The sequence below is a fragment of the Chiloscyllium plagiosum genome, unplaced genomic scaffold (genome assembly GCF_037043375.1).
Source record: "Chiloscyllium plagiosum isolate Xiang-an unplaced genomic scaffold, Cpla_swu_hap1 HiC_scaffold_45, whole genome shotgun sequence".
NCBI lineage: Eukaryota > Metazoa > Chordata > Chondrichthyes > Orectolobiformes > Hemiscylliidae > Chiloscyllium > Chiloscyllium plagiosum.
Genome location: NW_028270183.1, coordinates 19,227,965 through 19,252,962, shown reverse-complemented (window position 1 = coordinate 19,252,962; position 24,998 = coordinate 19,227,965). Strand labels below are relative to the sequence as shown.

The following is a 24,998-nucleotide window of genomic DNA, read 5'->3' as shown; positions in this document are numbered from 1 at the left end:
TATAAAATCCCCAGCATTGTGCCTATAAAATCCCCTGCATTGTGCCTATAAATTCCCCTGCATTGTGCCTATAAAATCCCCTGCATTGTGCCTATAAAATCCACTGCATTATGCCTATAAAATCCCCAGCATTGTGCCTATAAAATCCCCTACATTGTGCCTATAAATTCCCCTGCATTGTGCCTATAAAATCCCCTGCATTGTGCCTATAAAATCCACTGCATTATGCCTATAAAATCCCCAGCATTGTGCCTATAAAATCCCCTGCATTGTGCCTATAAATTCCCCTGCATTGTGCCTATAAAATCCCCTGCATTGTGCCTATAAAATCCACTGCATTATGCCTATAAAATCCCCAGCATTGTGCCTATAAAATCCTCTACATTGTGCCTATAAAATCCCCTGCATTGTATCTATAAAATTCCCTGCATTTTGCCAATAAAATCCCCTGAATTGTGTCTGTAAAATCACTTATATTGTGCATATAAAATCACCCACATTGTGTCTATAGAATCCCCTTCATTTGCCAAAACAATCCCCTGCATTGTGCCTATAAAATCCCGTACATTGTGCCTATAAAATCCCCTACATTGTGCCTATAAAATCCACTGCATTGTGCCTATAAAATCCCCTACATTGTGCCTATAAAATCCCCTACATTGTGTCTATAAAATCCCCTACATTGTGTCTATAAAATCCCCTACATTGTGCCTATAAAATCCCGTACATTGGGCCTATAAAATCCCCTACATTGTGCCTATAAAATCCCGTACATTGGGCCTATAAAATCCCCTACATTGTGCCTATAAAATCCCGTACATTGTGCCTATAAAACCCCCTACATTGTGCCTATAAAACCCCCTACATTGTGCCTATAAAATCCCCTACATTGTGTCTATAAAATCCCCTACATTGTGCCTATAAAATCCCGTACATTGGGCCTATAAAATCCCCTACATTGTGCCTATAAAATCCCGTACATTGGGCCTATAAAATCCCCTACATTGTGCCTATAAAACCCCCTACATTGTGCCTATAAAACCCCCTACATTGTGCCTATAAAATCCCCTACATTGTGTCTATAAAATCCCCTACATTGTGCCTATAAAATCCCGTACATTGGGCCTATAAAATCCCCTACATTGTGCCTATAAAATCCCGTACATTGGGCCTATAAAATCCCCTACATTGTGCCTATAAAATCCCCTACATTGTGCCTATAAACTCCCCTACATTGTGCCTATAAAATCCCCTGTGTTGTGCCTATAAACTCCCCTACATTGTGCCTATAAAATCCCCTACATTGTGCCTATAAAATCCCCTACATTGTGCCTATAAACTCCCTACATTGTGCCTATAAAATCCCCTGTGTTTTGCCTATAAACTCCCTACATTGTGCCTATAACATCCACTGCATTATGCCTATAAAATCCCCAGCATTGTGCCTATAAAATCCCCTGCATTGTGCCTATAAATTCCCCTGCATTGTGCCTATAAAATCCCCTGCATTGTGCCTATAAAATCCACTGCATTATGCCTATAAAATCCCCAGCATTGTGCCTATAAAATCCTCTACATTGTGCCTATAAAATCCCCTGCATTGTATCTATAAAATTCCCTGCATTTTGCCAATAAAATCCCCTGAATTGTGTCTGTAAAATCACTTATATTGTGCATATAAAATCACCCACATTGTGTCTATAGAATCCCCTTCATTTGCCAAAACAATCCCCTGCATTGTGCCTATAAAATCCCGTACATTGTGCCTATAAAATCCCCTACATTGTGCCTATAAAATCCACTGCATTGTGCCTATAAAATCCCCTACATTGTGCCTATAAAATCCCCTACATTGTGTCTATAAAATCCCCTACATTGTGTCTATAAAATCCCCTACATTGTGCCTATAAAATCCCGTACATTGGGCCTATAAAATCCCCTACATTGTGCCTATAAAATCCCGTACATTGGGCCTATAAAATCCCCTACATTGTGCCTATAAAATCCCGTACATTGTGCCTATAAAACCCCCTACATTGTGCCTATAAAACCCCCTACATTGTGCCTATAAAATCCCCTACATTGTGTCTATAAAATCCCCTACATTGTGCCTATAAAATCCCGTACATTGGGCCTATAAAATCCCCTACATTGTGCCTATAAAATCCCGTACATTGGGCCTATAAAATCCCCTACATTGTGCCTATAAAACCCCCTACATTGTGCCTATAAAACCCCCTACATTGTGCCTATAAAATCCCCTACATTGTGTCTATAAAATCCCCTACATTGTGCCTATAAAATCCCGTACATTGGGCCTATAAAATCCCCTACATTGTGCCTATAAAATCCCGTACATTGGGCCTATAAAATCCCCTACATTGTGCCTATAAAATCCCCTACATTGTGCCTATAAACTCCCCTACATTGTGCCTATAAAATCCCCTGTGTTGTGCCTATAAACTCCCCTACATTGTGCCTATAAAATCCCCTACATTGTGCCTATAAAATCCCCTACATTGTGCCTATAAACTCCCTACATTGTGCCTATAAAATCCCCTGTGTTTTGCCTATAAACTCCCTACATTGTGCCTATAACATCCACTGCATTGTACCTATAAAATCCCCTGCATTTTGCCAATAAAATCCCCTGAATTGTGTCTGTAAAATCACTTATATTGTGCCTATAAAATCCCCTACATTGTGCCTATAAAATCCCCTACATTGTGCCTATAAAATCCCCTGCATTGTGCCTATAAAATCCCCTACATTGTGCCTATAAAATCCCCTGCATTGTGCCTATAAAATCCCTTGCACTGTGTCTATAAAACCAGTTACACTGTGCCTATAAACTCCCCGACATTTTGTCTATAAAATCCCTTGAATTGTGTATATAAAATCTTCTACATGGTGCCTATAAAATCCCCTACATGGGGCCTATATAAGCACCTACATGGTGCCTATAAACTCCCCTACATTGTGCCTATAAAATCCCCTACCTTGTGCCTATAAACTCCCCTACATTGTGCCTATAAAATCCCCTACATTGTGCCTATAAAATCCCCTACCTTGTGCCTATAAACTCCCCTACATTGTGCCTATAAAATCCCCTACATTGTGCCTATAAAATCCCCTACATTGTGCCTATAAACTCCCCTACATGGTGCCTATAAACTCCCCTACATGGTGCCTATAAAATCCCCTACATTGTGCCTATCAAATCCCCTACATTGTGCCTATAAACTCCCCTACATGGTGCCTATAAACTCCCCTACATGGTGCCTATAAAATCCCCTACATTGTGCCTATAAAATCCCCTACATTGTGCCTATAAACTCCCCTACATGGTGCCTATAAACTCCCCTACATGGTGCCTATAAAATCCCCTACATTGTGCATATCAAATCCCCTACATTGTGCTTATAAACCCCCCTACATTGTGCCTATAAAATCCCCTGCATTGTGCCTGTCAAATTCCTTGCATTGTGCCTATAAACTCCCCTACATCGTGGCCATAAAATCCCCTGCATTGTGCCTGTAATTTTCCTTGCATGGTGCCTATAAACTCCCCTACATTATGCCTCTAATATCCCTTACATTGTGCCTATTTAATACCCTGCATTATGCCCATAAAGTCCCCTAAATGATGCCTGTAAAATCACCTACATTGTGTGTATAAAATCCTTTGCATTTTCTATATAATCCCTTACATTGTGCCGATACAATCCCCTACATTGTGCCTATAAAATCCCCTACATTGTGCCTATAAAATCCCCTACATTGTGCCTATAAAACCCCCTACATTGTGCCTATAAAACCCCCTACATTGTGCCTATAAAATCCCCTACATTGTGCCTATAAAACCCCTGCATTGTGCCTATAAAATCCCCTGCATTGTGCCTATAAAATCCCTTACATTGTGCCTATAAAATACCCTGCATTGTGCCTATAAATCACTTACATTATGCCTATAAAATCCCTTGCATTGTGTCTATAAAATCCCCTACATTGTGCCTATAAAATACCCTGCATTGTGCCTATAATATTCCTTGAATTTTGCGTATAAAATCCCCAACATTGTGCCTATAAAATCCCCACATTGTGCCTATAAAATCCCCTGCCTTGTGCCTATAAAATCCCCTGCATTGTGCCTGTAATATTCCTTGTATTTTGCGTATAAAATCCCATACATTGCATCTATAAAATACCCTACATTGTGCCTATAAAATCCCCTACATTATGTCTATAAACTCCCCGACATTGTGCCTATAAATTCCCCAACTTTGTGTCTATAAAATCACCTGCATTGTGCATGTAATATTCCTTGCATGATGCCTATAAAATGTGCTACATTGTGCCTATAAATTCTCTCGAATTGTGTCTATAAAATCCCCTACATTATGCCTATAAAACCCCCTACATTATGTCTATAAATTCCCCTACATTGTGCCTATAAAATCCCCTGCATTGTGCCTATAAAATCCCCTGCATTGTGCCTATAAAATCCCCTCAAATGTGTCTAAGAAATCTCCTGCATTATGTCTATAAAATCCCCTACATTGTGCCTATAAAATCCCCACATTGTGTCTATAATATCCCCTACATTGTGTCTATATTATTACCTGAATTGTGCCTATACAATTCCCTACATTGTGCTTATAACATCCCCTCCATTGTGCCTATAAAATCCCATGCATTGTGTCTATATTATTACCTGTATTGTGCCTATAAAATCCCCTACATTGTGCCTATAAAATCCCCTACATTGTGCCTATAAAATCCCCTACATTGTGCCTATAAAATCCCCTACATTGTGCCTATAAAATCTCTTGCAGTGTGCCTATAAAATCCCCTACATTGTGTCTATAAATCCCCTACATTTTGTCTATAAAATTCCCTACATGGTGCCTATAAAATCCCCTACATTGTGCGTATAAAATCCACTACATGGTGACTATAAATTCCCCTGCATTGTGCTTATAAAATCCCCTGCATTGTGCCTGTAAAATCCCTTGCATTGCGCCAATAAAATCCCCTATATCGTGCGTATAAAATCCCCTACATGGTGCCTATGAAATCCCCTGCATTGTGTCTATAAAATCCCTTGCATTGTGCCTATATAAATCCGTGCATTATGCCTATAAAATCCCCTGTATTGTTCCTATAAAATTCCCTACATTGTGCTTATAACATCCCCTACATTGAGCCTATAAAATCCCCTGCATTGTGCCTATAGAAATCCGTGCATTATGCCTATAAAATCCCCTGTATTGTTCCTATAAAATTCCCTACATGTGCTTATAACATCCCCTACATTGTGCCTATAAAATCCCCTACACTGTGCTGCTAAAATTACCGACATTGTGCTTATAAAATCCCCTACATTGAGCCTATAACATCCCCAACATTGTGTCTATAATATCCGCTAGTGTGCCTACAAAACCCCCTGCATTGTGTCTATAAAATGCCTTCCATTGTGTCTATAAAATGCCTGACCTTGTGTATCTAAAATTTCCTACATGGTGCCTATAAAATCCCCTGCATTGTGCCTATAAAATCTATTGCATGGTGCCTATAAAATCCCCTGCATTGTGTCTATACAATCCCGTACACTGTGCCTGTAAAATCCCCTGGATTGTGCCTGTAAAATCCCTTGCATTGTGTCAATAAAATCCCTTACATTGTGCCTGTAAAAACCCCTGCATTGTGCCTATAAAATCCCTTGCATTGTGCCTATAAAATCCCTTACATTGTGCCTGTACATTCCCCTGCATTGTGCCTATAAAATCCCCTACATTGTGACTATAAACTCCCCTACATCGTGCCTATAAAATCTCTCGAATTGTGTCTATAAAATCCTTTGAATTTTCTATAAAATCCCCTACATTATGCCTATAAAACCCCCTATATTATGTCTATAAATTCCCCTACATTGTGCCTATACAATTCCCTACATTGTGCCTATAAAATCACCTACATTATATCAATAAACTCCCCTGCATTGTGTCCATAAACTCCCCTACATTGTGCCTATAAAATCCCTTAAGTTGTGCCTATAAAATCCCCTCAATTGTGTCTAAAAAATCTCCTGCATTATGTCTATAAAATCCCCTACATTGTGCCTATAAAATCCCTTACAATGTGCCTATAAAATCCCATACATTGTGCCTATAAAATCCCCTACATTGTGTCTATAATATACCCTGCATTGTGTCTATAAAATCCCTTACATTGTGCCTACAAAAACTCTTACATTGTGCCAATAAAATCCCCTGCATTGTGCCTATAAAATCCACAACATAGTGCCTATGAAATCCCCGGCATTGAGCCTACAAAATCCCCTACATGAAGCCTATAAATCCCCTACATTGTGTCTATAATATCCGCTAGTGTGCCTATAAAATCCCCTGCATTGTGTCTATAAAATCCCATTCATTGTGTCTATAAAATGCCTTACCTTGTGTCTCTAAAATTCCCTACATTGTGCCTATATAATCTCCTGCGTTGTGTCTATATAATCCCCTGCGTTGTGCCTATCAAATCCATTACATGGTGCCTATAAAATCCCCTGCATTGTGTCTATAAAATCCCCTGCATTGTGTCTATAAAATCCCTTGCATTGTGCCTGTAAAATCCCCTGCATTGTGTCAATAAAATCCCCTATATCGTGCCTATAAAATATCCTACATTGTGTCTATAAAATCCCCTGCATTGTGCCTATAAAATCCCCTACATTGTGCCAATAAAATCCCCTACATTGTGTCTATAATATCCCCTACATTGTGTCTATATTATTACCTGTATTGTGCCTATAAAAATTCCCTACATTGTGCTTATAACATCCCCTCCATTGTGCCTATAAAATCTCTTGCATTGTCCCTCTAAAATCCCCGACATTGTGCTGATAAATTCACCGACATTGTGCTCATAAAATCCCCGACATTGTGTCTATAAATCCCCTACATTGTGCCTATAAAATCCCTTACATTGTGCCTATAAAATCCCCTACATTGAGCCTATAACATTCCCAACATTGTGTCTATAATATCCGCTAGTGTGTCTACAAAACCCCCTGCATTGTGTCTATAAAATCCCTTCCATTGTGTCTATAAAATGCCTGACCTTGTGTATCTAAAATTTCCTACATTGTGCCTATAAAATCCCCTGCATTGTGCCTATAAAATCCCCTGCATTGTGCCTGTAAAATCCCCTGCATTGTGTCAATAAACTCCCCTATATCGTGCATATAAAATACCCTACATTGTGCCTATAAAATCCCCTACATTGTGCCTATATAATCCCCTACATTGTGCCTATAAAATCACATACATTGTGTCTATAAAATCCTTTGAATTTTCTATAAAATCCCCTACATTGTGCCTATAAAATCTCTCGAATTGTGTCTATAAAACCCCCTACATTATGTCAATAAACTCCCCTACATTGTGCCTATAAAATCCCCTGCATTGTGCCTATAAAATCTCTCGAATTGTGTCTATAAAATCCCCTACATTGTGCCTATAAAATCCCCTACATTGTGCCTATAAAATCCCCTGCATTGTGCCTATAAAATCTCTCGAATTGTGCCTATAAAATCCCCTACATTGTGCCTATAAAATCCCCTACATTGTGCCTATAAAATCCCCTACATTGTGCCTATAAAATCCCCTACATTGTGTCTATAAAATCCACTACATTGTGTCTATAAAATCCCCTACATTGTGCCTATAAAATCCCCTGCATTGTGCCTATAAAATCTCTCGAATTGTGCCTATAAAACCCCCTACATTGTGCCTATAAAATCCCCTACATTGTGCCTATAAAATCCCCTACATTGTGCCTATAAAATCCCCTACATTGTGCCTATAAAATCCCCACATTGTGCCTATAAAATCCCCTGCATTGTGCCTATAAAATCCCCTGCATTGTGCCTATAAAATCCCTTACATTGTGCCTATAAAATCACCTGCATTGTGCCTATAAAATCCCTTACATTGTGCCTATAAAATCACCTGCTTTGTGCCTATAAAATCACCTGCTTTGTGTCCATAAACTCCCTTACATTGTGTCTATAAAATCCCCTACATTGTGTCTATAAAATCCCCTACATTGTGCCTATAAAATCCCTTACATTGTGCCTATAAAATCCACTGCATTGTGTCTATAAAATCCCCTACATTGTGCCTATAAAATCCCCTACATTGTGCCTATAAAATCCCTTACATTGTGCCTATAAAATCCACTGCATTGTGTCTATAATATACCCTACATTGTGTCTATATTATTACCTGTATTGTGCCTATAAAATTCCCTACATTGTGCTTATAACATCCCCTCCATTGTGCCTATAAAATCTCTTGCATTGTGCCTATAAAATCCCCTACATTGTGCCTATAAAATCCCCTACATTGTGCCTATAAAATCCCTTACATTGTGCCTATAAAATCCCCTACATTGTGCCTATAAAATCCCCTACATTGTGCCTATAAAATCCCCTACATTGTGCCTATAAAATCCCCTACATTGTGCCTATAAAATCTCTTACATTGTGCCAATAAAATCCCCTGCATTGTGCCTATAAAATCCACGACATGGTGCCTATGAAATCCCCTGCATTGAGCCTACAAAATCCCCTACATTGTGTCTATAATATCCCCTGCATGGTGCCTATAAAATCCCTTACATTGTGTCTATGAAATCTCCTACAGTGTGTCTATAAAATCCCATGCATTGTGCCTATACAATCTCCTACATTGTGCCTATAAAATCCCCTGCATTGTGCCCAAAAAATCCCCTGCATTGTGCCTATAAAATCCCCTACATTGTGCCTATAAAATCCCTTACATTGTGTCTATAATATTCTCTGCATTGTGTCTATACAATTCCCTACATTGTGCCTATAAAATCCCCTATGTTGTGCCTATAAAATCATTCACATTGTGCCTTTAACATCCCTTGCATTGTGTCTATAATATTCTCTACATTGTGCTTATAAAAATCCTACATTGTGTCTGTAAAATCCCTTACATTGTACCTATAAAATCACTCACATTGTACCTATAAAATCACTCACATTGTGCCTATAAAATCCCCTACGTTGTGTCTCTAAAATCCCCTGCGTTGTGCCTATAAAATTCACTGCACGGAAATATTACTACATTCCTCCTTCCTATCTGTGGAGCCCAGCATATTGTGATAGGATTGTACAATCCTTCAGGAAAGGAAGAGGCCATTTGGCCTATCTGTCTTGTGCCAGTCCCTTTGAAGGAACTGCCTTATGTCGCCCATTCCTCTGTTCTTTCCATTGCCCTCGAGTTGTTTTCTTTCCAAGCAAATATTAACTACCCTTCTGACAGTGACTACAGAATCTTTTCCTCCTCCCATTACAGACAGCAAATCTCACTGTGTCAAAAACATCTCCCTTAGCTTTCTCCTGTTTCTGTTGCCAAATATCGTAAATCTGTGTCCATCGATTCTCATCACTTCTCCTGATGTAACCGTTCCTTCACAACTACTCACCATCCTGGGTTTGGGGTGGGATGATTGAGAAATAACCTCCATGCCAAACAAGAGTCAAGTAATGACCAACAATAACCTCCATCAAGAGACAATCAAAGTATTGCCTGTTGATAGCCTGTTGAAACTCCTACTAATAGCGTCCTAGGGGTTACCATTGACCAGACTGTGAGCCAGACCCACCACAGAAACACAGCTGGTTGCTACAGCATGTCAGAGACATGAATGGTGCAGCGAGTAACTCCTGGCTCCTCAAAGCCTGTCCACCATCGACATGGCACAAGTCAGGAGTGGGATTGAATACTCCCGACTTGCCTGGATGAGTACACTCAAGAAGCTCACCATCGTCCAGGACAAAGCAGCCTCCACTTAATTGGCTCAAACATCCACAAACACCCACTCCCTCCAACACTGGCACTTGGTCGAAACAATGTTTCCCACCTACAAGACGCAGACATTCACCAATGCTCCTTAAACCTAACTCTTACTTTAACCGGAATCCTAACCCTCAACATCGAAAGGCACCATCACTAACTTGACATGTTCCAATCTCCTGGTCAAAAAGGATAGCAGGAATCCTGGGGAATGATCCTTTATCAGTGTTGAGGGCCCACATTGCATAAAGAGGGTTCACACTAACTAAAGGCAAAGGGAATTGTTTCCATTCTGTTACAAGATACATTGCAGGAATTCACCAGCACTCCTGAAAACTAACCCATCATCTAAATCTAACCTGAACCCGATTCTTAAACGTAACCCTAACCCTAACTCAAACTCTAAATCTAACCTTAACCCTGAACTTAACCCGAACCCTAATCTTAACATTAAATCTAACCCTACCTCTAACCCCATCCCTAAACCCAATGCAAAATCTAACCATCAGCCTAATGTTAATCGTAACCTTAATTCTAACCCTAACCCTAAATCTAACCTTAATCCTAACCTTAACTGTAACCTTAATCCTAACCATAAACTGAACCTGAACCCTCACCTAAACCCTAAATCTAACACTGACCCTAACCCTAAAAATAATTCTCTCCAGTTCACACCTTCCAAATTCACCACTTCCATCTAGAAGGACAAGGGTAGTAGATATGTGGAAATATCAATCACGTGCAAGTTCCCCTCCAAGTCACTCACCATCTTGACTTGAAAACCCCTTCAGTGTCACTGGGTAAAGGTCCTGGAACTACCTCCCTAACAGTCCCATGGATCTGCACATAAATCAAAACCATCCACAAGTATAGCTATCCTCAGCACATCTGGGAGTAAAAACTGAGAATAACCCCCCAATTGACATGACAAACAACCCAAAGAGATGAGTAGCATCACCTCTGCTGCATCAACGGGACATGTTTCACTTTGATCTCCTTGGCACTGACTGGGCAATATCGTAAAATTAGTCCTACCTCCAAAAGTCTGATTGTGTGGACAATCCTGCTCCCACGCCCACATGTCTGTCCTTGGCCGGCTGCAATGTTCCAGTGAAGCTCAACACAAACTGGAGGAACAGCATCTCATCTCCCGACTAGGCCCGTGACAGCCGGCGGGTCTCAACACTGAATTCAACAACTTCAGATGATTATCCCATCTCAAACCCTCTGTTTTCATTCTGCTCCGTAATTTTATTTCATTTACTTTATTTACCTTTTTGTATATATTTCTTTCACTGTTCTGTACCTCTTATTTCTTGATTGTCTCTCTTTCTCTCGCTCCCCACTCTCTCATCACCTTTTTCCTCTTCCCCCTTTGCTACCCTTCTCTTCTGTTTTCCATTTTGCCTCTGCTTCACCCCTCCCCCCACCCCCCACATATTTTGTCACATAGCACTGGTTTCAGCCTTGGTCATTCACAGCTCCTAATCTCCCTATAATCTCTCTATGCACTGTCATTATCACCTCTTTATTGCTACCTTTGCTTCTGGAGCCATGACTCACTTTCTCTCAGCCCAGTATAAATATCTCCCTATTTCTCCCCCTTTTTTTTAGCTTTGAAAAAGGGTCAGTTAGACTCGAAACGTCAGCTCTTTTCTCTCCTTACAGATGCTGCCAGACCTGCTGAGATTTTCCGGCATTTTCTCTTTTGGTTATTGACCTCAGTCTTGGCTCCCTCCATTAGAACTCGCCTACCCTTCCTATGGAAAACGCACTTCCAGATTTTTAATCCTGGTGGCCTGCCTCTGTTTTGAAGAAAAAGGCATCTCTAAATGGGTACAAGAATAAAAAAGGGTTTAGAGGGAGATGGGCCAAGTGCCGACAAATAGGACTAGATTAATTTAGGATTTCTAAATTAATGGCATGGATGAGTTCGACTGAAGGGTCTGTTTCCGTGAGGTACATCGCTATGAGTCTATGATGCCCCCAGAATTTTGAGGAGACTCCATGGACCTTTATAAGTGGTGAGCGCCCAGTGTGTTGAAATTCCACCCCCACTTTCTGACAATTATAAGGGAGGCGGGGTATGATTCACAGAGAGGGAAGACTGACACTCGGGGAAACATTTTCACTGTTGAGTTCAAACAGAACCCCTCCATCCTCTCTGTAGCCTGGCCCGGCACATGCGGTGTTGAAGTCACAAACTTGCCAGCATTGAGTTAAATGTTGACCAAAGAAGGTCTGGACAGCTAACATGACGTGAAGTTACATAAATCCCCAGCCCTTTAAAAAGTTTAAACGATAGACTGCCTGTGTCAGTGAGGGTGAAAGAAAAAAACCCCTTCTGTTCTCGCAATTACAATAGTTGTTTGTTGACATTTCTTAAGGGCTATCATTGTTTTATTATGAAAGCTCAGCTGCATTTCACAAGCTACAATTATTATAATAAGCATACAGTTTGAATGACAGTCTAAATAAAGTATCATAAATTACCTATCTTTGATATAAGGTTATGGATAGAGGTTCGCTTTTTCCTATAGATAATTAAGCCCTTGAGGGGATGAAGAGGTTTTCAATGGGCTTTCATGACTGGGAGGATTTTTTAATATAACAAAGGCTACCATACATATTTAGACCTTTGTTTTATTTCATCTCATCATGCCTCCTGAGGCCTACCGCTGTTGGAAGTGTGGCACATTTTCGCCCACCTTGGGATCAGAAATCTGAGCTAAGGTGCCCATATTCTTGTAGGAAGTGGAACCAGATTGACCTTGTTAAAATTACAAGGTTATTGACTGGGGTTGTTTACATCTGGCAACCTCCTGGACCAATATAACCAGAGGATTAGAGTCTCCTCAGTTGAGGACTGACTTAGAGCTGTTTGGCCACAGCACCAGTAAATAAATAAAGGGTGACCTGGTGATGGGACATCGGCCTCTGGATAGTTGTTTCAAATTTCAATTGTTCCATGAGAGGGAACAATTTCAATGTGTTTGCCCCATCAAATAGCTTGAACAGCTTCGATCAGATCAGCCCTCGATCTCCAATGACATGAGAGAAAGCAAGGCAAGTGACATCACCCTCTTCACAATTAATCCCAGTGTCACTGAGGTGGACTTGATGAATATCACGGTGTTGCGGCACAGAAGGAGGCTTTCTGGCCCATCGGAGTTCTTCAAATGAGCGTCATTCCAATCTTTTGCTTTCTTCCAATACTCTTGCCCATTATTTTTATTCAACTAACCATCTAAATTCCCACTTGAATGGGATTTGCCTCAACCACATTCCCAGACAGTCCGTCCCACACCCTCGCCGCTTGCTGTATGTGAAGAAGTTACTTCTCTTGCACATCATTTGAAACCTACTCCCTCTCTCACTCTTGCTCTTGCTAACGAAGCATGAAAGAAAGTTTGTCCCTTTTTAACGCTTTCCAGCCCGTTTTTGAGGAGCTCGATCCTCCACTCGCCGAGGACAACAGTCCCAACCTCTTCAATCTCTGCGACCATTCCTGCAAATCGCTTCTGTACTTTCTCCAGTGCGTTTCCAAAACGTGATGATTCCACATTGGGCAGACAATTGGCACTGCCAGGGCTGGCAGGGCAGGGTGACCAAGGGAGTAATTGCCACACCAACTTTAACCAAATTCATCGTGGAGTTGAAGCGATCCCACCCAGTTCCTTAACCCAGTGCTTTTCAGCTGATGTTGTGCAAATGCGGTGCCATGTAACCACTTAACCCCGTACCATCCACCCCTCACTATTGCTTAGTGCTGCTGAAACCTTTTCATTTGTCCAGTTTGCAGAGAAATATTCCAGTTCAGTAACGGCATTACAGAAAGCAACCTTCCTGTTGTTGTAACACAGGATGTTTCACCTTATGCAATACTGCAAAAACACTCACCGAGAAAGGGAAACAATTTGTTCCCTTCCTTCCTTCCTGTAGCTCACTTACATCAACGTAAAAACTCACCCAATCGAGATTAAAGTACACCTGCTTAAGGTGCCTCCCTGCCGAGAGTCAGTTTAAACCAATTGCACTCGAAAGCTATGAGAAAGTAGAGCCATAGAGGACAGAAGAGGCCCTTTGGCCCATCTGTGCCAACCTATCTACACTAAGACCACTTTCCTGCATTTGGCCCATAGCCGTAAATGTTATGACACTTCAAGTGCTCATTCAAGTACTTAGAGTCATAGAGTCAGAGAGATGTACAGCACAGAAACAGACCCTTCGGTCCAACTCGTCCACACCGACCAGTTATCATAACCTAATCTAGTCCCATTTGCCAGCACTTGGCCCATATCCCTCCATAACCTCCCTATTCATGTCCCCATCCAGATGCCTTTTAAATGTTGTAATTGTACCAGCCTCCATAACTTCCTCTGGCAGCTCATTCCATACACGCACCACCCTCTGTGTGAAAAAGTTGCCCCTTAGATCCCTTTTAAATCTTTCCCCTCTCGCCCTAAACCTCTGCCCCCTAATTTCGGACTTCCCTATCCAGGGAAAAATACCTTGGTTATTTACCCTATTGATGCCCCTCATGGTTTTATAAACCTTTACAAAGACACACCTCAGTCTCCGATGCTCCAGGAAAACAGCCGCAGCTTGAGAGGGTTTGAGTTATAGGGAGAGGCTGAATAGGATTGGATGAAATGGATTGGTCTATTTCCATGCTGGATGACTCTATGATCCCCACCATCTCTGGGTAAAAAGGTTTTTCTGCAAAATCCCTCTATACCTCATGCCTTTCACTTTAATATTTTGACCCCCTTGATAGCCTTTCTGCAATTCAGTGGAACAGCTGCTTCCTATCTCCCCTGTCCATGCCCCTCCATAATCTTACACACCTCTCAATCAGGTCCCCACTCCACCTTCTCTGTTCCAAAGAAAACAACCCGAGCTACTCCAGCCTCTCTCCGTCGCTGAAATGCTCCATCCTAGGGAACGTCCTGGTGAATCTCCTCTGCACCCTGTCCAGTGCAATCACCTCCTTCCTGTAGTGTGGGGACCAGAAGTGCACACAGTACTCCAGCTGTGGCCTCACCAAAGTCCCATACAGCTCCAACAATAACCTCCCTGCTCTCATCATGTCTGTTCAAAACCAAGTTTTCCATATGCCTTCTTAATCAGCCTATTAACCTGTCCTGCCACCTTCAGGGGTCTGGGGACAACCACCCCCCCCCCAACAGCATGAAGACAATGGTCAGTTTTGGAAGTTGAACCTACATGTAGCTGGATCAGGTATAGATGGACTGTGCCTTATAACTCATCCAACTGTATTAGCTTTCAGATGCAGTTCATCCATTTGCTATCATAGAACCCCTCCGGTGTGGACGCTGTCCATTCAGCCCAATGAGTCCACACTGACCCTCCGAAGAGCATCCCACCCAATCCCCATAACCTTCCCCATGGCTAATCCATCCTGCCTACACACCGTGGGCAATTTAGCATGGCCCAAGCCAACCCACCCGACACATCTTTGGGTTTTGGGAGGGAATCGGCGCACATGGAAGAAACCCACTCAGACACGGGGAGAATGTACAAACATCATGCAGACAGTCACCCGAGGCTGGAATCGAACCCAGGTCCCTGGTGCTGTGAGGCAGCAATGCTAACCACTGAGCCACCATGTTGCCTCAGTTCAAGTTCTCTGTCAGTGATTCAGTTCAGTTCTCTCTCTGATCTCAACAATCACAGCATACAGTAGTGATGGGATTCTGATTAATCAGTCTTTACCCATGAGTCTAAAACAGACCCAGACACGAAGCAAGGAAAACATCTAAGATGGAGAGTTTAGACAGCCCTAACTAGAAAGTCATTCACCTGTTCCTGTAAGTGACAAGTTTAGAAACTACATGCATGTCAATTACATGTCTCGTTTCTTTTTTAACAATTGAAGATATTTGTGCTGAAAAACATATTTGCGATGACTATGCTGTATGTCGACGGGTGCCAGCTCATTACGTCTGTGCCTGTGGTGGAAACAAAAAATCTGTGAAACCAAAACCCTGCCTAGGTAATGGATTGTTTAATACCTGCTTCTCAATGTTGGATTGTGTGGGGTTTCACACACCTGAAGGAGAGAGGGGTCAAAATTCAGGGGGAAAGGTGCCTTGCACAATTTTTACTAAAAGTCAGGATGGAGAGGAGCTTGCAAATGGCGGTGTTCCCATATATCTGCCTATCCTTGTCCCTCTGGGTGATGAGGGTCATGGGTTTGGAAGGTGCAAACTAAGAAGCCTTAGCAGTTTTCCGCAGTACATCTTGCAGATGGTATTGCTACTAAACATTGGAGATGGACGGATGGATGTTTGTGGATGTGGTGCCAATCAAGTGGGCTGCTTTGTACTGGATGGTGTAGAGCTTCTTGAGTGTTGTTTGATCAGCACTCATCCAGCCCAGTCCCCACCCCCCCCACTCCCAAAACACACACACAAATTTAGCACAATAGTTGCTCCCTCCACCTTTCAGTCTAGCTCTGGTGAAGAGTCATCGCGATTTGAAACGTCAGCTTACTCTCTGTCCACAGATGCTGTCTGACCTGTTCTGATCTCCAGCAATTGTTGTTTCTAGTACAGATTCCAGCATCTGCAGTAATTTGCTGTGACATTTGGAAAGTAGGGAGTATTCCATCACACTCTTGACCTGTGCCTCGTCAGGATTTGGGAAGTCAGGAAGTGAGTTACTTGCTGCAGGATTCCTAGCCTCTGAACCCACTCTTGTAGCCACCGTGTTGATGTGGAGAGTCCAGTTCAGGTTCTGGTCGATGGTAACCCCCAGGATGTAGATAGTGGGGGGACCTCAGTATTGGTGACCTCAGTGAATGTCAAGGGGTTGTCTTGTATTAGGGATGGTCAGTGCCTGCCACTTGTGTGAGATGAATGTGACTTGTCAGTTTTCAACCCATGGACTGGTCCAGTATCTGAGGAGTCGCTAATGGAGCAGTCATTGGTGAACATCCCCACCTTCTGATGGAGGGAAGGTCATTGACGAAAGCAGCCGAAGATAGCTGAGATTAGGACACTCCTCTGAAGACACCACAGCACTCTGGCAGTCTGCTTGACAGATCAGTCAGAGTACGGTGATACATCCATGGATGAGGTAGTGACTCCCTAGCATTCTCAGGTCCAGATTATCCACCTTCCAGGCCGTAACTCCACCGGTGGTGTTGTATATAGTCTCAGTATTCACTCATCAGTGTAACAAAGAAGACCAAACCTGAATATCGCTCTTGTCATTGACTTCTCCTCTATCAGTCTTTGTTGAACTCATTCTCCTGAACAGAAGCAGCTTTAATGATACATCATGAAAAGTGAGCAGATTATAATGAGGTCCTGCTGACCTGTGACCCACACCCAATGTGTAAGATTGTACGATTGTAGAGTAAAAGTAGACCATTCGGCCCATTGAGTCTGCTCTGCCATTCAAAGAGATCGTGGCTGATCTGAGAATCCTCAACCCCGCCACTACTGTTGTTTTTCCTGTACCAGTTGATTCCCTTCCTGATCAAAAATCTGCCTACCTCATCCTGAATGCCCCAGCCTCGACAACCCTCTGCAGTAAAGAACTCTCACAGATTCCCGAGGCTCTGAGAAAAGATTTTCCTCCTCATCTCTGTTGTAAACGTGCGTCTCCTTTCTCAAAGAATACAAAATAGGGTATATTTACAGGAAGATAAATGTACAATAGTGGACTACCTCACAAGCAGAAACAGCCTCTCTGCATCTACCCTGCCGAGCTCCCTATGGATCTCGTATGGATCAGTAAGGTCACCTCTCATTCATTCAACTTCACTGAGTACAACCAAATTTCTTCAACGTCTCCTCACTGGAAAACCCCTTCATACCTGGGATAGCTGAGTGAGCATTCTCTGGACTGCCTATATTGCTGGTTTATCTATCCTTTGATAAAGAAACCAAGAGTGTTCACTGTATTCCAGCTGTGGTCTCACTAACATCTTGTATTGTTTTAACAAGACCTCCCCATTATTGTCCTCCATTCCCTTCCAAATAAAGGCCAGAATATTTCAATTTCCTTCTGGATTACTTGCTGAACTTGTGTGCTAACATCTTGCAACTTATACACGAGATTCTCCAAGTCCCTCTGTGCTACAGCTTTCTTCTCTCTTTCTCCATTTAAATAACACCTTTTATTCTGCAAGCCGAAGTACATTTTCCCACATGTAGGTTTTGCTCATTCACTTAACTGTCTATATGCCTTTGTCGACCACTCATCCTCACCACTTGTTTTCCCGTCTACCTTTGTGTCCTCAATACTATTGTACATTCACTTCCATCATTGAAGTCATTAAATACACATTGTAAATAGTGATAGTCTCAACACTGATCCTTGTAGTTAAAGGTTACCTTCCTGTAAATATACCCTATTTTGTATTCATTCAGGATGTGGATGTCACTGGCTAGGCCAACATTCACAGTCATAGAGCTGTACAGCTTGGAATCAAACCCTTTAGTCCCACTTGTCCATGCCGACCAGATATCCCAACCTAATCTAGTCTCATTTGCCAGCACCCTGTCCATATCCCTCCATAACCTTCCTATTCATATACCCAACCAGATGCCTTTTAAATGCTGTAATTGTACCAGCCTCCACCACTTCCTCTGGCAGCTCATTCCATACACGGACCACCTTTTGCGTGAAAAAATTACCCCTTAAGTCCATTTAAATATTCCCCCTCTTACCTTAAACCTATGCCCATTAATTTTGGATTCCCCTATCTTGGGAATAAAAGACTCTGTCTATTTCCCTTTTCCATGCCCCTCATGATTTTAGAAATCTTTTCTGAACCCTTTCAAGTTTTTAACTTTTTAAAACGTTTGTGAGGTTTCCCGTTACCCTCCCAGGAAATCTGTTCCAGACTGGGCATTTCCAGAGTAGAGGCCACATTTTTATGGTGAGAGGAGAAGGAGTTCAAGCAAACACGAGAGTGGTTTGTGTGTGGAATGACTTTCTGAAGGAAGTGTTGGATGTGGTTACAGTGACAAGGATATGGAAGGATATGGGCCAAGTGCAGGTGGGTGGGACTAGTTCAGGTTGGGATTAGGTTGAAATGGACTGGTGAGACCGAAGGGTCTATTTCCGTGCTGTATGACACGATGATCCCCACCATCTCTGGGTAAAAAAAGTTTTTCTGCAAAATCCCTCTATACCTCATGCCTTTCATTTTTATATTTTGACCCCCTTTCCTGCAATTCATGGGAACAGTTGCTTCCTATCTCCCCTGTCCATGCCCCTCCATAATCTTACACACCCCTATCAGGTCCCCCCTCCACCTTCCCTGCTCCAAAGAAAACAACCCGAGCTTATCCAGCCTCTCTCCATCGCTGAAATACTCCATCCCAGGGAAAGTACTGGTGAATCTCCTCTGCACCCTGTCCAGTGCAGTCACATCCTTCCTGTAGTGTGGGGACCAGAACTGCACACAGTACTCCAGCTGTGGCCTCACCAAAGCACTAAACGGTTCCAACAATAACCTCCCTGCTCTCACAATCCAGACCACGAATGATAAAGACAAGTTTCTTTTTTTAACCTGTCCTGCCACCTTCAGGGATCTGTAGACAAACCCTCCAAGATTTGTTCTGTTAACACCATGGTCAGTTTTTTGTATTCCAACTGACATGCAGCTGGATACGATATAGATAGACTGTGCCTTGTAGCTCGTCCAGCCAGGCTGCATTAGCTTTCAGATGCAATCCATAAATTTGTTATCATAGAACCCCTACAGTATGGAAGCAGGCCATTCAGCCCATTGAGTCCACACTGACCCTCCACAGAGCATCCCATCCAGACCAACCCTATCCCCATAACCTTCCCTCACCCATCCGTCCTGCCTGCACAATCCAACCTAACCAGCATACCTTTGGACTGTGGGAGGAAACCGGAGCAGTTGGAGGAAACCCACGCAGACACAGTGCGAATTTGCAAACTCCACACAGTCAGTCACCTGAGGGTGGAGGTGAACTCATGAAGGGAGGAAAACATCAGAGATGGAGAGTTTAGGGAGTTATAAGCAGAAAGTCATCCTCCTGTTCCAGTAAGTGACAATATGTGCATGTCAATTACGTATCGCTTTTTTTAATAATTGCAGATGGCTGTGATAAAAAATACACTTGTGGAAACACCACTGGATGTGATTTGAGGATAATTGGTCACGTCTGCATCTGTAAGGGAAATGAAAAACTTGGAAATACACAAGACTGCATAAGTAATGGATTGTTTTATATCTGTTTCTCAATGTTGGATTGAGTGGGGTTTCACACATCTGAAGGAGAGAGGGGTCAACATTTAGGGGGAAAGGTGCCTTGCACAATTTCCATTAAAAGTCAGGGTGGAGAGGAACTTGCAAATGGCGTTGATCCCATGTATCTGCTACCCTTGTCCCTCTGGGTGATGAGGGTCATGGGTTTGGAAGGTGCTATCGAAGGTGATTTTCTGCAGCGCTCGAGATTCTCCAAGTCCCTCTGTACAACAGCTTTCTGCTCACTTTCTCCATTTAAATAATATTCTGCTCTTTTATTCTTCAAGCCAAAGTACATTTCCCTACATGTAGGTTTTTGCTCATTCATTGAACTGTCCTACCTACTTTTATGTCCTTGAGATTATTGTATATTCACTTCCATCATTTGAGTCATTAATACACATTGTAAATACTTATAATCCCAGCACTGAACCTTGTGGCTAAAGGTTACATTCCTTGATATTTTTTAAAAGCATTCTTGGGATGTGGGTGTCACTGGCTAGGCCAATATTTGTTGGCCAGAAGGCAGTTAAAAGTCAACGACATTGTTGTGGGTCTGGAGTCACATGTAACCCAGGCTAGGGCAGTTTCCATCCCAAAGGTACATTAGTGAACTAGATGGACTTTTCTAACAATCAACAACAGATTTGTGGTCCCATTAGACTCTTAATTCCAGATTTTCATTGAATTCAAATTCCACCATCTGCCGTGGCAGGATTCGTACCCAGGTCCCCGGAACATTACCCGGGTCTCTGGATTAACAGTCCATTGATAGGTCACTGCCACCCCCTTTATCCCAACTCTGTCTTCTATTTTGTTAGCCAATCGTCAATCCATGCCACCTCCAACACCATGAGCTCTTGTCAAGTGGGCTCATGTGTCGTACTCTATATTATCCGGCCTCTGTCAACCTGTCGCAGCCACACTGACCACTCTACGAGGATCGCAATGCCATCTTCCCCTTCTCCAACATGTTGAGATTCCATCTGTCAATGGACCCTGCACCTTCAGAATGCCCGGGTGCCTTTTTAAAAGTGTCAGATACCAGGTGCGTTATTCCAGGAATGGCGTGTGGTAAGATAGAGGCTGGAGTGATGCCATGGGAGGGGAGTGGGAGTAGTATGGTGGTCAGTAATCAATGTGGGGCCTTTGGTAAGTCCCGGTGAGAAAACGTGCTCAGCCTCTCAGTGAAAACCCCTCCCACACCTCCTGGACTGAGCCAAAACAATGTAAGATTCATCCCGGAGTCACCATGAATTCAAAATTCTCCTGAAACATCTGGAGATCACTAGCACATGAATTATTGACATCATCCCTATGCCCACCGCCTCTCAAATTTACATTCATTGCTTCAGAGAAACCAAATGGAATAAAACCCAGGTTATCAAATGTTGATTTCTGTTTTGTTTTAGGACCACCTTGCCCTTCAGAACAGATGCATATTAAAGATCATAAGTGTGATAAGGTAGGCCAGTGGTGTATTTATAATCAATTCTACCGCCATTTCTTTCTTGTTTTATTCTGTCCTTGACTGAAGATGCCTTCCATTGGCGTCACAACCACTTGACCTCAGGAAATTGTACAAAACACAGAGAGGGCTGGCCCTGATATTGGAATGATGTTCTCCCGGGATTGGGAAAGCCCAGGATGGTCTCGGGATGGGGCAAGCTCTGAGGAGGAGAGCAAGATCTTCACTCAGAGGTTTGCGTACCTTTGGAATTTGGTACCACGTAATACGGTGGAGGACAGGCTACTGAGTGTAGTGAAGCAAGAAATAGGTAAATTTCAAGATGTCAAAGGTGTTATTGGGTAAAGGGAGAGAACAGGAGTATGGCATTGAGATGGAGAATTGACCCTAATCATACTTACTGGAGAGGCCCAATGACCTACACTTGCACCTATTTTCTACGTGTTTCTGTTTCTATTTATTTATCATGCCCATATAGAGCATTAGCTATTTGACTGTCGGACAATCACCTCTGAGTCTGTCCCTCTTCCTTGCTAATGATGCTTATGCAGAGATATTGTCAAACAATTGCTACTACAAAACTCATATCGGTCCAAAGATGTGCAGGCCAGGTGGATTGGCCATGCTAAATTACCCATAGTGCTCAGTGTAGGTTAGATGGTTTAGCCATGGGGAATATGGGGTTACAGGGATAGGGTAGGTTACTCTTCAGGGGCATCAGTGCAGACTCAAAGGGCCAAATGGCCTCTATCTGCTTTGTAAGGATTCTATGATTTCAATCATGCTCTGTTCTAAGATGCCTGGGATAAAAAAAAGACTAACAATTGCCTCCCATTACATCCGAATTCAGTTTGCGTAACTGAATAAAGACCAGTCATAAAATCACAGACTCCCCACAGTGTGGAAGCAGTCCATTTGGCCCGTTGAGTTTACACTAACCCTCCAAAGAACATCCTACCCATAACGACCCCATAATCCTGCAGTTCCCATGGCTGCGCTGCCTAGCCTGGTCGCTATGGACAATTTAGCACAGCCAATCCACCCTAACCTGCACATCTGTGGACTGTGGGAGGAAACCCACACAGACACAGGGAGAATGTGCACACTTCACACAGACAGTCACCCGAGGGTGGAATCGAACCTGGCTCCCTGGCGCTGTGAGGCAGCAGTGCTAACCACTGAGCCACGATGCTTCCCTAAATCTGTAAGGGTGGCAGATTTCCTTCCCCAAAGGACATTAGTGAAGGAGTATTTTTTTCTTGGATTTGTATTAATCAGTAAGAGCTGTCATGGTCATCATTACGGAGACTAATTTTCAGTTTCAGATGTCTAATTAAGTGAATTCTAATGTCACCAGATACATCAGCCTGGGACTCTGTTGTTATGTTATTTCTAACACGCTACCATCTCTTTAATTTGTCCATATACACCGCCCACAAATATAATGAGAGAAGCAAGTCAATTCACTTATGGGATGTGGGCATCGCTGGCTGGGCCCAGCATTTTTTGCACATCCCTAGTTGCCCCTTGAGAAGGTGGGGGTGAGCTGCCTTCTTGAACCGCTGCAGTCCACCTGCTGTAGGTAGATCCACAATGCCCTTAGGGAGGGGATTCCAGGAGTTTGACCCAGTGACACTGAAGGAATGGCGATATATTTCATAACTTGCATGATCATCATTTTCATGGTGTTGACTAAGGGCTAACTTTGGGCTATGACACTGGAGTAACTTCCCCTCTTCTTGAAAATAGTCATGCAAGATGTTCTAAATCCACCTGAGAAGCCAGGTAAGAGCTCCCTATCCACGTGTCAGCAGCTCCGATGATGTAGCACTCCCTCAGTGGTGCAGTGGCAGAGGGTCTCGGTCATGGGGTCAGGGCTCTGGAGTGGGACTTGATTCTTCTCATTCAGAGGCGCAGTCTGGGTATTCCAATCAATCGCTTACCCAGCCAGTTCATGAATCACTCCGGCGAAACCAGGCGGAAGCTGTGAGCATTACAATCTACCAGAATATCGGGAGGGAAGCCAGGTTAGAGCAGGTCAGGGAACAGGACAGATACACTCAGGGGACCCACCTAAGAAGGATTAGCAGGTAAAGTCAGGAAGTAAGACACAAGAGTCATTGGGAATATGTTGAGACAGTTTCTTTTGCACAGCTTTCTTTTAAATGCAGTTAAATTTACACAACAGACATTATAAAGGGATGATTTTAAAGTCATAATTCCTGTATATAGCTCCTGCGATCGTTCAGTTAGAAAGCTATGGATTGGAGTTTTAGATGGTCCTGGGTTTAATCTATGGGCTGTGTCTGTATAAGATACTTTGACCACGCCATGGCCATTGCGTGTTGACCTGTGGCCCTGTGAGCTGGACTTTTGTTCATCAGGCACCATTCCAGATCTTTTTCTCATTTAATTTAACCTTTGTGGAACTTTACTGAGGATGCCTCATCACAGACCGTCAAAGGGAGCCCCAAACTCTAGCAAAGAGATCTAGCTGCACTCCACCATTCTGAATAGCCACCCAACTCACACTTCCACCCCTTGGCATGGGTTACTTCCCTGGTCAATGAACTTGGCATGTTCGCTTCTCTCAGTGCTGCACAATTAAACAGAACCCTCCCCACAAAAAAAAAATCCTTCCTCGAGCAATAGCCTTCCCCCAAGTACGTGTCTCTCCCAAGCTCATGATGGGGGATGAGCGTTGTTGGAAGTCTTTTAGTCTTTGAGATACCTTGGAAAATCCCCTTCCCCTTCAGTGTCGGTCATGCACATTGAAGAAACAGGAGTAACCGTAGGCCATTCGGCACCCTCTAGCCTATCCCATGTTGCATATGGTCATAGCTGTCCTTCCCATCATTTTCTACTTTCCCACTTGACCTTCCATTCTTCCTTCAGTCGGGAAGTGCTAAGTCGAATCCCTCTGTTAATTAAACCAAACACCCAGAAAGGCTCACCTCACCTTGTAATCTGTTAAAACGTCTGTGACAGAGAACACCCAAATTCAACTATTTAAAGAAAAAAATCAATTTATTTTTCTAATTCCAACAGTGAATGTTAAGCAAAAATAAAATTGTTCACAAATCCAACCCCCCTTTTCTCTTCACTACTTGCTATTCACTACTCCAACTCTGTAAAAATGTGCTCTTCCAATAAGACACTTATTAAAATTAGACTAATCTCAGTCTTTTTCTATGTTTTCACTCTCCTCGCTGCTGATATCCCTGGTTGTCTTCTTTCTTTTCATGGTGAGTAGGTTTCATATGAAAAGGTACCTTAGATTAGGTTGCTTACAGTGTGGAAACAGGCCCTTCGGCCCAACAAGTCCACACTGACCCTCCAAAGAGCAACCCACCCAGACCCATTCCCCTAACCTAACACTACG

The 24,998-nt window shown here is 42.7% G+C and overlaps 1 protein-coding gene across 5 annotated transcripts in view; it reads left to right on the top strand.

The window, feature by feature from the left end:
• Nucleotides 1-24,998, top strand: part of LOC122552354 (putative adhesion G protein-coupled receptor E4P) — a 136,203-nt gene that overhangs the window by 49,442 nt on the left and 61,763 nt on the right. For 2 of the 5 annotated variants that reach the window (XM_087983537.1, XM_087983536.1), the window contains exon 3: nucleotides 21,561-21,613. In XM_087983537.1, coding sequence (XP_087839663.1) covers nucleotides 21,584-21,613 — 30 coding nt within the window. In that variant the 5' untranslated portion in view covers nucleotides 21,561-21,583. Of the gene's footprint in view, nucleotides 1-15,789; nucleotides 15,907-19,998; nucleotides 20,116-21,560; nucleotides 21,614-24,998 lie in introns of all 5 variants that reach the window. The other 3 variants (XM_087983533.1, XM_087983534.1, XM_087983535.1) reach the window with 3 other exon arrangements.